This window comes from Sinocyclocheilus grahami, unplaced genomic scaffold (genome assembly GCF_001515645.1).
Source record: "Sinocyclocheilus grahami isolate Dianchi unplaced genomic scaffold, SAMN03320097.WGS_v1.1 scaffold1374.1, whole genome shotgun sequence".
Classification (NCBI taxonomy): Eukaryota; Metazoa; Chordata; class Actinopteri; order Cypriniformes; family Cyprinidae; genus Sinocyclocheilus; species Sinocyclocheilus grahami.
In genome coordinates, this window is record NW_015506553.1 from 53,933 (window position 1) to 66,094 (window position 12,162).

The 12,162-nt window shown below is 40.1% G+C and overlaps 1 protein-coding gene and 1 long non-coding RNA gene across 8 annotated transcripts in view; one reads left to right on the forward strand and one right to left on the reverse strand.

The window, feature by feature from the left end:
- Window positions 1-5,229, forward strand: LOC107569714 (uncharacterized). Its single transcript, XR_001606937.1, has 2 exons — window positions 1-136; window positions 4,537-5,229. It is a non-coding gene; the product is annotated as an uncharacterized lncRNA (long non-coding RNA).
- The window catches only part of LOC107569713 (PHD finger protein 21A), a 26,633-nt gene continuing 19,572 nt past the window's right edge, over window positions 5,102-12,162 (reverse strand). For 5 of the 7 annotated variants that reach the window (XM_016255856.1, XM_016255857.1, XM_016255858.1 and 2 more), the window contains 10 exons: window positions 11,084-11,371; window positions 10,859-10,954; window positions 10,713-10,764; window positions 10,523-10,602; window positions 10,352-10,412; window positions 8,648-8,832; window positions 7,854-8,009; window positions 7,343-7,418; window positions 6,828-6,931; window positions 5,102-6,068 (listed from right to left, as the gene is read on the reverse strand). In XM_016255856.1, coding sequence (XP_016111342.1) covers window positions 5,370-6,068; window positions 6,828-6,931; window positions 7,343-7,418; window positions 7,854-8,009; window positions 8,648-8,832; window positions 10,352-10,412; window positions 10,523-10,602; window positions 10,713-10,764; window positions 10,859-10,954; window positions 11,084-11,371 — 1,797 coding nt within the window. In that variant the 3' untranslated portion in view covers window positions 5,102-5,369. Of the gene's footprint in view, window positions 6,069-6,827; window positions 6,932-7,342; window positions 7,419-7,853; window positions 8,010-8,647; window positions 8,833-8,987; window positions 9,011-10,351; window positions 10,413-10,522; window positions 10,603-10,712; window positions 10,765-10,858; window positions 10,955-11,083; window positions 11,372-12,162 lie in introns of all 7 variants that reach the window. The other 2 variants (XM_016255860.1, XM_016255859.1) reach the window with 2 other exon arrangements.

Consider the following 12,162-nt stretch of genomic DNA (forward strand, 5'->3'; position numbering starts at 1 on the left):
AATTTATTAACAAAATGATAAAATAAATAAATACAAATTGATCAAATGCTCCTAATATCAATTTCTTCCCATGTTCCCTACAGTATTGTCAAAACACTGCATACAAAGGACTCATCACAGGCTCAATACAGGAGAGGTAAGAACCAATTGACTCACTCACAATGTCAGGCGAACAAACGAGGAGAAAAAAAGACCGGGGGGGAGAGAGAGAGAGAGCTCTGTAACAGAAAAAAGTCAAAAAATAAACACACTCCTTTTTAAAATCATTATGAAAAAATACAAACAATTTTACAAATATTCATATTGTGTAATAAACCATTTACACTTAGTTCAGCACACCAGGTGAACTTTTTTTTTTTTTTTAAATAACTCATGTCGCTACAATGTATCCTGTTGTGTTTCATCAAGTGGAAGAATTAATTTTTTTATAATTTTTATTTTTTTGCACGCGTAAACAAAAATGTTTTCCAATTATAGACAGCTGACTGTAGATGAGGTAACGCTCTCTCTCACACACACACACACACACACCTGCCCAAACAAACACACGCTCACACAGTGCACAACACTATAGGAAAGTCACGACAACAAATGAAATGCATCAACAGTACGAGAAGGCCACAATAATGACTGAGTAAATAGTATGAAAAGTGAACAGAAACTACATTGAAACTACAATGACTTCATTGTCACTGTGGAATTATAACGCACCATAAAGAATATGGATGATCTACACACTATTAAGATCAAGGTGACAGGATGAACAGCTGGAATGGGTCTGAAAATGTTTCAATTTTATGCATAAAATGTACACCGCAAACTTTCGCCTTTTAAAAGTTCTAAAACCAAAATTGCAAAGCCATACAGACAATTTAGAAAGCTGACGGAAAGCGTTTCCCACACGTCGGAGCTGTAAGCTAAAGCAGAAATCAATCTTGAAAAGAAAAAAAAAAAAGTTCAATGATATGTATCTCGAATGCATATAAAAAGGTTTCCTAACAGCAAAATGTTTGCAGTCTCTTTGGGTATACTGACTTATGAATTTGAATGCGTGGCTTTCAGAAGTTCCCTCCCCTTCCTTCTAAAGGCCCCACCCACAAAATTACATACACTCTGCAAGATAAGCCATGTAAGACCATAAATATCTTCTCACAACCACTGGTAACCCCCTCCCACCCCAAGATAACAATAACATTCAACATGGGTGTGCTAGCAAAGGCAGACTTGAATGAAAAATAACGGTCCATGAGATTCATACACAGCCGAAACGCCACATTTCCATGTTCCAAAGAGCCCAGAATTGTGGCCAGCAAATAATTCCCTTCTGTAACTGTACATGAATTTTCTATTTTCTACAGATGCCATTGTGAAAGTGTCTATTGTTCATAATTTAAACAAAAACAACAAAAAATGTACATATGTATACTGTTTCATTTTGGCATCAACTTCGCCAGACATGTAAAAAGGAAAGTGACACAAAGTTCACATAAAAATCTTTACAAAATAAACTCAAAACTAAATGCATATTAAAAAAGTCTGACAAAACTTATATAAAAATTTTGCATAAGAAGGCATGCTTTTTGTTGAACTGATTGGACAGGTTGGTGTTCTGGGTGTTGAGTCTATCCAATCAGATTGCAGGTTTTCTTTGATCCGTTCAGCCTAGCTAATAGTCAAGGCCGAAATCTAAATACCTGATTCAGGTACAAGTTCAATACGCTAACTCAGTGACTTAAGGAGAGATGAAGGAAATGAAGCGAATAAGAAAGGGTGCAAGTCGTTTAAGAGCAGAGTGTTATGTATGACATTAAGTAGTAGTCACTGGCCTGAACAGTCCTGTTTTGTGATACACGAGAAAAAAAATCTCCTGAATCACACACTAAAAAAAGAACTTAAATCGAGCAGACACTTAAGTATTTTGAGGGAAAAAAGTAATACTTAGGACATTCCTATAAAAAGTGCATAAAGACAGGAAACCATGACTTCCTAAACTTCCAGAACTTTTTTCCCAATGGATGTCAATCCAAAAAATTCATTTTTTTGCCACAATTTTCACACACTTAATATTTTGGTGGTACAGAGTGCTCCGATAAACCAATTAATTAATTTAAAACACATAATGAACCACTCCTTTTTTCTTTTTACAGACCAATTTTGTGCAATCACTAAGATATACTTTTGTTCAGAGTATTAAAAAACTCAAGGCAACTCCTTACCTCCTTAAAATATAGCCTACTCTAAAGGGGCTCTTTAACTTCACAGCAGATAACTAGATTTAGTAAAGACAGACAGGACTAGACCAACACAAGCACATCACTACAACAACTTCACTTTAACCGAATGGAATTACAACAAATGTGCTTCTAATCAAAGTTAACTGAGTGATGTTTTACAGAGAGAGGGAAATATGACCAGTTTATGAGATTAAATTCAGTATGTAAAAGGTTGAAGGCACTCTGGGCACCTGTACAGGAAGGATTAAAAGTAGTTTTCTTTAAATATTCTCTAGACTGACAATGGTGACTTCTGGAAGGCCTTAAATTCATGTTGGTAGGTTATGCCACAATAATGGTTGCCATGATATGAATGTTCATCTATTATTACCCAGTTCTGGCTCAAAGGGTAACAGGGCATTATGGGAATGTATTAAAGGGTTAGTTCACCCAAAAATGAAAATTCTGTCATTAATTACTCACCCTCATGTTGTTTCAAACCCGTAAGACCTTCGTTCATCTTCGGAACACAAATGAAGATATTTTTGATGGAATCTGAGAGCTGTCTGACCCTGCATAGACAGCAATACAACTGAAATGTTCCCAAGTCCAGAAACATAGCAAGGAGATCTGTAAAATAATCCATGAGACATCAGGAGTTCAACAGTAATTTTACGAAGCTACGAGAATACTTTTTGTACGCAAAAGAAAAAAAATATATAATTTGTCTCCTCCACCCAGTAGCGCCATTTTGGAGAGTATCATGTCAGCTGCGTCACGCCGGTTCTCCAAAATGGTGCCAGGGTGACACGGAGGAGACGAATTACTGAATAAAGTTTTTTTTTTCTTTTGTGCACAAAAATTATTCTCGTAGCTTCGTAAAATTACGGTTGAACCCCTGATGTCATATGGATTATTTTACAGATCTCCCTGCTGCGTTTCTGGACTTGGTAATATTTCAGTTGTGTTGCTGTCTATGCAGGATCAGACAGCTCGCAGATTCCATCAAAAATATCCTCATTTGTGTTCCGAAGATGAACAAAGGTCTTACGGGTTTGAAACAACATGAGGGTGAGTAATTAATGACAGAATTTTCATTTTTGGGTGAACTATCCCTTTAAGGATAGGTATGTACATTTTCACAGTAGATTGCGAGAAATTGCAGCACACTGTTGATATAACCAAGACCACATCTACTAAGAATTACAAATTGGGTTTTAAAGCTATGAAATCCTGACTAATCAAGATAAATCCATCATTAAAAAAAAAACAAAAAAAAAAAACAGTAAACATCATCCCAAAAACAAAATCTATATTGTGGTAGGTTATCTCTCATGTTTAAACAGCCAGAATGAGCAAAGCATCGTCCTTTTGAAACCCCCAATGTACTATTGCATACATATAGTCAAAATAAGCACTTACAAAGACGTCCTAAATGGATATGTGGAATTTGATACGAGTAAATTATTCAATCCTAGCCTGAGTGGCTGTCATTACAAAGCTAAAAGGAATATGCTTTTTTTTGGAATAGCCTGACATTAACGTAACAAAAGTGCCAGCTGTGCATTACTGTTAAGACTATTAAGACTTAAGATGTTACCTGGGACAGCTTAAGATACTATGCAACACAAATAAAAGCCAGCAAAAACCAGCAGAAGGCTGTCATAAACAGTGCTTCCCACTTTGTACGCAAGCAACTGGCTGTTGTTTTCCTTTTTTTCAGGATATGTTGGCAAGCGTAAAAACCAACAGATAAGATTTAAGCGCTTTTGAAAATTTTGCTCAGAAAGTCTCTAAAGGGGTTTTTAGTGCGTTTGCTTAAGTTATCTGCAATAAAGCTTGTGCTTTAATTAAGGGTTTTCTGTAGTTTCCTTATTACTCAATTTGGCTCATACATCAAACCCTCAAGTTTAAGACAGCAAATTGTGATAGTCATTATTGTTTTTTGAAGGAAAAAAAAAGATTTTGGAAAAATGGGGATGGGACTAGTCCATTATATTCTAGACTAATCACACAGTAAGAGGATATTTCCATTATTTTCAATTTAACAAAAAAAATAATAATTTGGCAGTTCGGAATTCTAATAAAAACAGACACTCGTTATGCAATGTGCATCTCTTGAGATTGAGAAAGCCGATTGCATAATTCATGCCATTTTAAACACCATTGATAACAAATGACTGTTTCATGAAACAGAAAAGCACTTATTTTTCAATGAAGACTAGGAAGACCTGAACACACACTGACTTTAGAACGAGACTCATTCAGTACACAGAACCAACACCGTTTTTCAGACTAATCTATCACGCATGATTTGTTGCAGTTACCGAGATGTGACTTCTGGTGTAGCTTCCTCTTCCAGCCCTTTGTCAAAGATCTTGAGAGGCTTTGCCATGCGCTCTACCACTGATTAGCCTGAGATGACATGGAGACGGGACACTTCTACAGCTAACTGGGAAATGCAGACAAGATGTAGACTGGAGGAGAGAAATTAGAGGGGTTTCTATAGGCAGTCCTGATTTAGTCTAACCCACACCAACAACAGGATTCTAAACCTCTGCCTTGCCACTGGCGAATACTGATGCGTTGATTTCTTTTGTCATGTTTGGAAAGAGAAGCTTTTGGTATTGCCGGTCCACTCTGGCTGGAGGTGCACAGGGTGTGGGCTTAGTCATGCAGTCATTGGACACTTCTGCCCTGCCTTTCTCCTCTCGAGGAGAAGACAACTAAGACAACCTATGAAACAAACCCCATGTTGGAGGCACACACTGGTCTGATCTGATAAATCATCCATCATCTTTATCACCATCATAATTATAATAATAATTATTATTAATATTATTAAACTACTATTTTTGTTTTTTTAATAATCTAATAATTGGCATGACACTCTTTTGTAAATCACCCTTTTCACCCACAAGTTTGGGCTCTATTAGTCTACAAGAACCAAGACTAGTTTGCCTGGGATGTAGAAGTACTGTTGACACAGTTTTACCAATAAAAAAAAGAAAGTAAAGGGAAAAGAAATAAAATTAAAAAAACGACAACATTTATTTGGATATATGTATAGATTGGCAACTGTGTGCACCAGTCCAAGGTGCAATAGGAAATCTGTTTAAATGTTTTGGTGATGTGTGTTTAGTGTGAGACTGAGAACTATTTGGGGTTATCCACGCTGCTTAGAGGGGCTGGCAAAGCCTGCTGAGAAGGTTCTGAGGTTTTGCCGTTGTTGGTGTTCACGCCATGACTTCCATCTTCCTGCAGCTCTACTTCCATCTTCCCAGCATCCGCTACACAACTGCTGTCATTGGGAGGGATGTTCTCAGAGTCCGCCGAGTCTGCGGCATCGACAACACCCTTCTCTTCTTCTGGGTTCAAGCCGGTACAAACACAGTCCATTCCTCCATTAGTCTTTACCTCCCTGGCCTGAGGCGATTCCACAGGCTCCGCCATTTTTGCTGTATCTATCATCTCCTCGCCAACTGTGGTTTTGGGAACTTCCGGGACACTAACTCCCGATTCACCTGACGCAGCCTCAGGCGTGACTGCGGCCGCTGGCTCTGCCATTTCGCCCACCTCTGGCTCTGCCTTCACTTCGGGAACTGCTACGGCGACTGGTACTTGCACGCTAGGCTCGGTGGGACTCTCCTGCACACACATTTGTGTAGCATCCTTTGAGTCTTTGATGCTCCCTAACTCTGTGAAGTCCTGTTTAGAATCCTGTAGGATGTCCGTCTCCATGGGCTGAATCAAGTTAAAGCTCTGGATGAGGCAGACCAGGTGTTTTACCTTGTCCAGAGAGACCTGCATCTCCTTCTGACGGGCAAGTATGCTGTTCTTGGTCTCCATGCATTTCTGTTGAATAAAAGGAATACAGCATTATATAACAAACACAACTTGTTAAAAAATTACATTAACATTAGGAATACAACTAACAGTCATTAAATAGAAAAGAAGAAATACCAAGTTCTGTCATGAAACCCTAGATGGCTCAGGCTGATGGGTCCTTAACGTAAATGATGATATTCTTAGCATTAAATGACTTGTCACAAGCTGATTGATTCATGTTGCATATGCAGCCAATGAGCTTGGTGCTTTATATTTAAATGGCTGATTAGCATTCACTTGAGCATTGCAGTGCGCTTTCAGAGTTTCTCTGAAACCCTCCACCTTCCCCAGCTTCACCTGTATAGATCTGCTATGGGTTATTTTATGCTATTTGTGCAGCAGCAGTATGTCTTAAATACTCACAGCACCATATCGGCTTATGTATTGGCAGTAGCAAGTTCCTGTACTTTCTAGCAGCAGCAGCAATAATCTCCTAATACAGCTATAACCAACAGCAGCAGCAATTCAGCAGCAGCGTAGCAGATCTATTCCGCCAAGACCAAATACATTAACACTGTCATATCCATTACCATGCTAAAATCTTCAGAGAGTTCTCATGATAGAACTACGTATACAGTGTGACAAGCCATATTGAATATTTGCAAAGCTGAATGTTCATCTTAAAATTGGTTTTCTGAGGCAAACATCCCTTCACGGAGCAATTGTATAATTAATCTTGTATCCGGAAAAGCTCCAGTTAAAGAGAAAAATAAATAAATAACTCACTGTTATAGAGTTGCTGAGCTGTTTCACTCTCTGTTCTAGTTGCTCTCGTTCCAGCTTTAGTTCGGCACTCCATTTCATTAACTTCTGCTTCTCTTCTTCTTTCGCTGTTGGACAGGGACAAAACACCCATACATTGAATGGGCTATAACATAGATGTATGCATTTGGTTTTAAATAATGGTAACACTTTATATTAAGGACCAAATTTTAGCTATTGATTAGTTGCTTATTAGCATGCATATTACTAGCATATTGGCTGTTTATTAGTACTTATAAAGCACATATTAATGCCTTATTCTGCATGACCATATTTTAGATCCCATACCTAAACTTAACATCAACCTTACTAACTATTAATAAGCAGCAAATTAGGAGTTTGTTCAGGGAAACACCTTCATTAATAGTGAATGTGTTCCCTATTCTAAAGTGTTACCTAAATAATAAATAACTTTTTTAAGAGTTAAACTGTAAAATTGGGGTACAAAATTCTACAATTGAAAATCTAAATATCTCTACCTTCTTTGTAAGCAATGTAGGAATGGACGATTGCTAGGGTTCCTGGCCATGGAATGGCCTCTTCCTTCCTCAGAATCTGTAAGAGAAATTCTCTCAATAACAGACCAGTGCTGTGCTCATTTGACCTCTGGAAAGCCATGAAAGAAACTGAGATCAATTGTATATGGCAACAGTGATGAACAACAGAACTTCAATGGGAGTGCTTGATGTTGTCTTACACTTACATGATGGGTGGAAAAAAGGCACAATCAATACCAAACCATGTGAGAGCTTACAAAGGATGAAACAGCCTTAATGCCTGAAGAAACTCATTTTGTGTAAGGGGAGACAAACATACACTTTGTGTACATTTTTGGCACGGAAAGGGGAGTTTGATCTCTCAGTCAGTCTTCCATTTCTAATTATATAAAAGTGTGTGTGCTTTAAAGGACTGAATTCCAGTTAAAAGGAGACATCACTGACTGGCCTGGGAAAGGAGTGGCCAAGGGCTCGTTGTGCTGCTATTATTTACCTGGTCTTGACATTTAGGACAGATCCACATGCCTTTGGGAATGTTTTTGAGGGGTGGGTCCAAGCAGTCGAGGTGGTAGACGCGCGAACATGTGTCACACATGAGCAACTGTCCACTGCGTCTGCACACAGTGCAGAAATCCTCATGGATGTCTCCCTGTCGGGAAGAACGGCAGGTGTCAGTACCACCGCCCCCTTCTGTTCCGGACCAATCAAATGACAGCGGGAAAGGCGGGGAGGAGAGGAACTGACTGCTAATTGGAGGTATTTGTCTAGTGGCTCACTGGTGACTGGATTGTTCACTTAGACAGGGAACTGGATATTTAGCTCGTAGTTTTATCACTACTACTATTATTGGGATTATTGGAAATTAATCACTATTGAAAATGTATCATGTGATTATGAGTAATGGGTATTTTGGCTTAAATGCTAAGATATGGTGTAAGGATTTTTAAAATACTATACTGTAATTACTTCAGGCCTGATATTTGTGTGGGAAGTAGAGAAAGACTGTTCACTTTGTAAGACTGCTGGCTCCATTTCAACAAATACAACAAATAAACACATGAATGACAGTGCTGGTAGGTCAGTCTTTCTCTTTCCAGGTTGGATGCGGGACTCTAACAGGAGATACCTTGCTCCGGTACACTTTGAGGTGTACAGGATGAATGCAGTGAAGGGTTTTGGGGGGTAGGGGCAGGGGCAGCCTGTGGTGTAGAGAACTCTACTAGAACAATAATAATTGTGGGGGCTTTCAACAACATGGTCACCCAGACTTGGCAGGTGGCTACTTACATCCCCGGAGCTGGGGCTGGGCTGGGGGACAGAATGAGGGTGGACAGAGAGGGGAAAGGCCCCCGTGTCAGGCCGCTCAGGGGCTGGGGAGGCGGGAAGGCTGCTGGTGGGGGAGAGCAGGGGGTTGCAGCCCAGCTCCGGCACCGCTGTGCTGCTGGTGGTGGTGCTGTATTTGGGAGGGCGACCTGAGTGAAATGAGACAGACAAGAAAAGAAAAACAAACAAAAAAAGAACAAAACCAAAAGGAACAGAAAAAAATGGAGGAGGAGGAAAAGGGGAAAAGAAAGAAAAAAAACACAAAGATGAAATAAAATAATGGCATCTTCTGGTTGCAACATACCTTAGAGAGGGGATCCTCATTGGCTAGCATGGAAACAAAGGAAAGGAGGGAGAGAGCAAAGGAGAAATGGAAGGGAGGGTCACAAAAAGCAATTAGTGCAACAGACGACCACAGCAGCATGCAGGGAATTTGAAAAGTAATGAGCAATAGAAAGAGCGAAAGAAAGAGTGAAAAAAGCTTAAGAGAGAAAGTCTAAGCTGAGATCTCAAATCTCAATACATTTCTCAATGCAAACTAGGGCTGCACGATAAATCGCATGCGATATTTAATGCGCATCTTATCAATAAAGCCGGTTCTGTAATCAGCAGTAAATCTCCATCACCTGCGGGCTTTCACATTGAGCAGTATTAACTACACAGAGCCGTTGTTCACTGACGAGCTGCGCAAAAAATCGCGCGAATATGAACGTGGTTTTGCGCAGCTCGTCAGTGAACAACGGCTTTTTATCGTGCAGCCCTAATGCAAACTCAACCAACTCAAGCCAATGCTCAAGTCCTAGTCAGGTCTTTCAAGAATAAAATCGGAAGGGCAAGTTGCATAAACAGTCACCACGTTAAGACTGTGTCTTAAGAACTAGATTGACCAACTAGCAGTTAACCAAGTGGTTATCAGTCTTACTTTTCAGATTCAAATTAGACCAATCTTAAGTTTTTATGTAACTGACTTGCAGAAGAAAAAAAATAGGTGTCTAAATTAAGAAGACTAGTCTAAACAGTTTATGCAACCGTCCACAAGTCAACCCTCAAGTCTGAGGTGGAGTTCATATCAAGTCTTTCAAGGCCAAGCTCAAGTCAATCCCCAAGTCTTTGTAGTGAAGACCAAGTCAAGTTTTTCAAAGCCAAGCTTAAGAAACTGCTTAAGTCTTTAGGGTGAAGATCAAGTCAAGTCTTTAAAGGCCAAATCTATCTAAATTCATTATGTTGAAGCACTGCTCTAGAATTCAACAGCAAACAACAAGATATTTGCAAAGAAAAATTATTGCAAAGAGCACACAAGAGACTCAAATCTGAAGTGAAGCAACAATGAGAGGATATATTTCTCCCTGTAAGCCTACTGACTCTACTTGACATTGTTCACAAGTCTCTGATTTTGGAGTCTCAAGTCAAATGCTAACATGTCCAAAACAAGTCAAATTCTCCATCACTGAAAACTACACAAACTGGGGGAGCAGTTCCTCAACCACCACTTTTATAGGCCAATTTTTAGGTCTACTGAAACACTGTAGGTCTGCAGAGAGATCAAACCCTAGCAAAGACACAAAGCAGAATTGCAAGAGAAAGCAGAAAGGTGTCTGTTAGGTGGTACATAGAAGCAGCAGGGCTACAATACATCAACTTAAGCAACTAAGACAGGCAGGTACAGACCTCTCTTCCTGGTGCCTTGATGCAGTGGAGTGTTCAAGTAAGTGACGGCACTCTTTTTCCTCTGAGATGTATGAGAGAAATCAGAATGTTAGAGCTGAGTTGTGGAAGTACAATCTAAGCTCTCAAAATCAGACCAGAAGGAGGAGAGTACTACAGAACATTCGTCTGTACCTCAGGTTCAAACACTGCTCCACTGTACACTGGGTTGGCTGTTGTTCTCCTCTTACGTTCTTGTCTTCTGCTCTGAATCTCTGGAGAGAAAGGACATCCCATGCACATCTGGTTACAAAACAACCTGTGCTTATAACTTTAATTTTGTGGAAACCCTCAGTGCAGCATTGACACCAGTGGGACGACTTACCTTCAAGATGGTCATGTGTCACCAACCCAAGAGACACCATAAAGGCAAGCTTCTGAAGGAAGAAAATGTAACAATTTATTATTTAGGATTCAGACAAAATTTGTCAGAAATTATGGTTTTGTTACTTCTGTGAAGGTGCACAGTACCTGTGGGCTCTCCTCACGTCTGACTTTAGCTGGAGGAGAGGATGAGGGTGGTGTACTCGTGACCACCTGTTCTGGTCCTCCCTGTGGTTTCACAGTCTGATGTAGAGAACAACAAACAAGGAAAGCACTTCAGTCAGCTGAATGTTTGATTCTTAGAGCAAGAACAACAGCTAAAAACTTGTGTCTGGAGCAAACATTCAAGCTAATATAAATGGGTGCTCGCACCTTCAAGTCTGAGTTAAGGTTGCTGATCTGAAGTGTCTGGGCAGGACTGATGACAATGCCTGTGACTTGCGTGGTGCCACTCGTGAATGCAGTCGTGGTCTTGTCAATGGTGGCGCACTGTTGTCCGTTCACGATGTGGACCTGATGAATGGGCCCAGCAGAGGCAGGCAGAGATGACATCAGCTTGGTGGTGAGCATCAGGGGCCGCTGGATTAGAGGAGCCGCGACCATGGGAGGAGGAGCTGGAGCGATGGGCACATTGATGGGCGTGGGGGGTTTTGGTCGAACCTGTGCAATGGTGGAATGGAGTTGGGTCAGAAAGCAAACCCTGGCTTGCCATACCAATCGATCATGAAAGCCACTCTGTTGCCATGCCCCTAACATCCATGCTGTTTTGTGTTAAGTGGCAATCTCAGCCGTAAGTAATGCCAACACTGAGCTCTGGTTCACCCCTCAGTGACTAGTTTAAAAGTGGATGAAAATGTGTGCAGAGCTCAATTTAGGAACACCATAACAAACCAGGAGCAGGAGTGGGCAACTCTGGCCCTCAGTGTCCACTTTCCTGCAGAGTTTAGCTCCAATCCTGATCAAACTCACCTGCCTGTAACTTTTTAGTAATCCTAAAGAGTTAAAGACCTTGATTAGCTTGTTCAGGATTGGGATTGGACCTAAGGTCTGCAGAACAGTATACTTTAAGGGCCAGAGATATCAACCCCTGCCATAAAGACATAGTTCACCCCCAAATTAGGTCATCATTTACTCACCCTTATGTCATTCCAAACATGTATGATTTTCTTCCGCAGAACACAAAAGAATACATTTTGAAGAATGTTTCAATTGTTTTTGTCTGTATAATAAGTCAATGCGTCAATACAACATTGGACCTCTCTGACATTTTTTGGATGGACTTTTTAAAACAGTGAGTATCCTCTTTTGTGTTGCACAGAAAAAAGTAAGTCATACAGGTTTGAAACAACATAAGAGTAAGTAAATGATGAGTTAAGGTGGATTCATCTCACTTTAGCATTACGTAGCTTTTTGAGGTAAAAGGTGATATACTGTCAGTCTTTAAGGGAGTG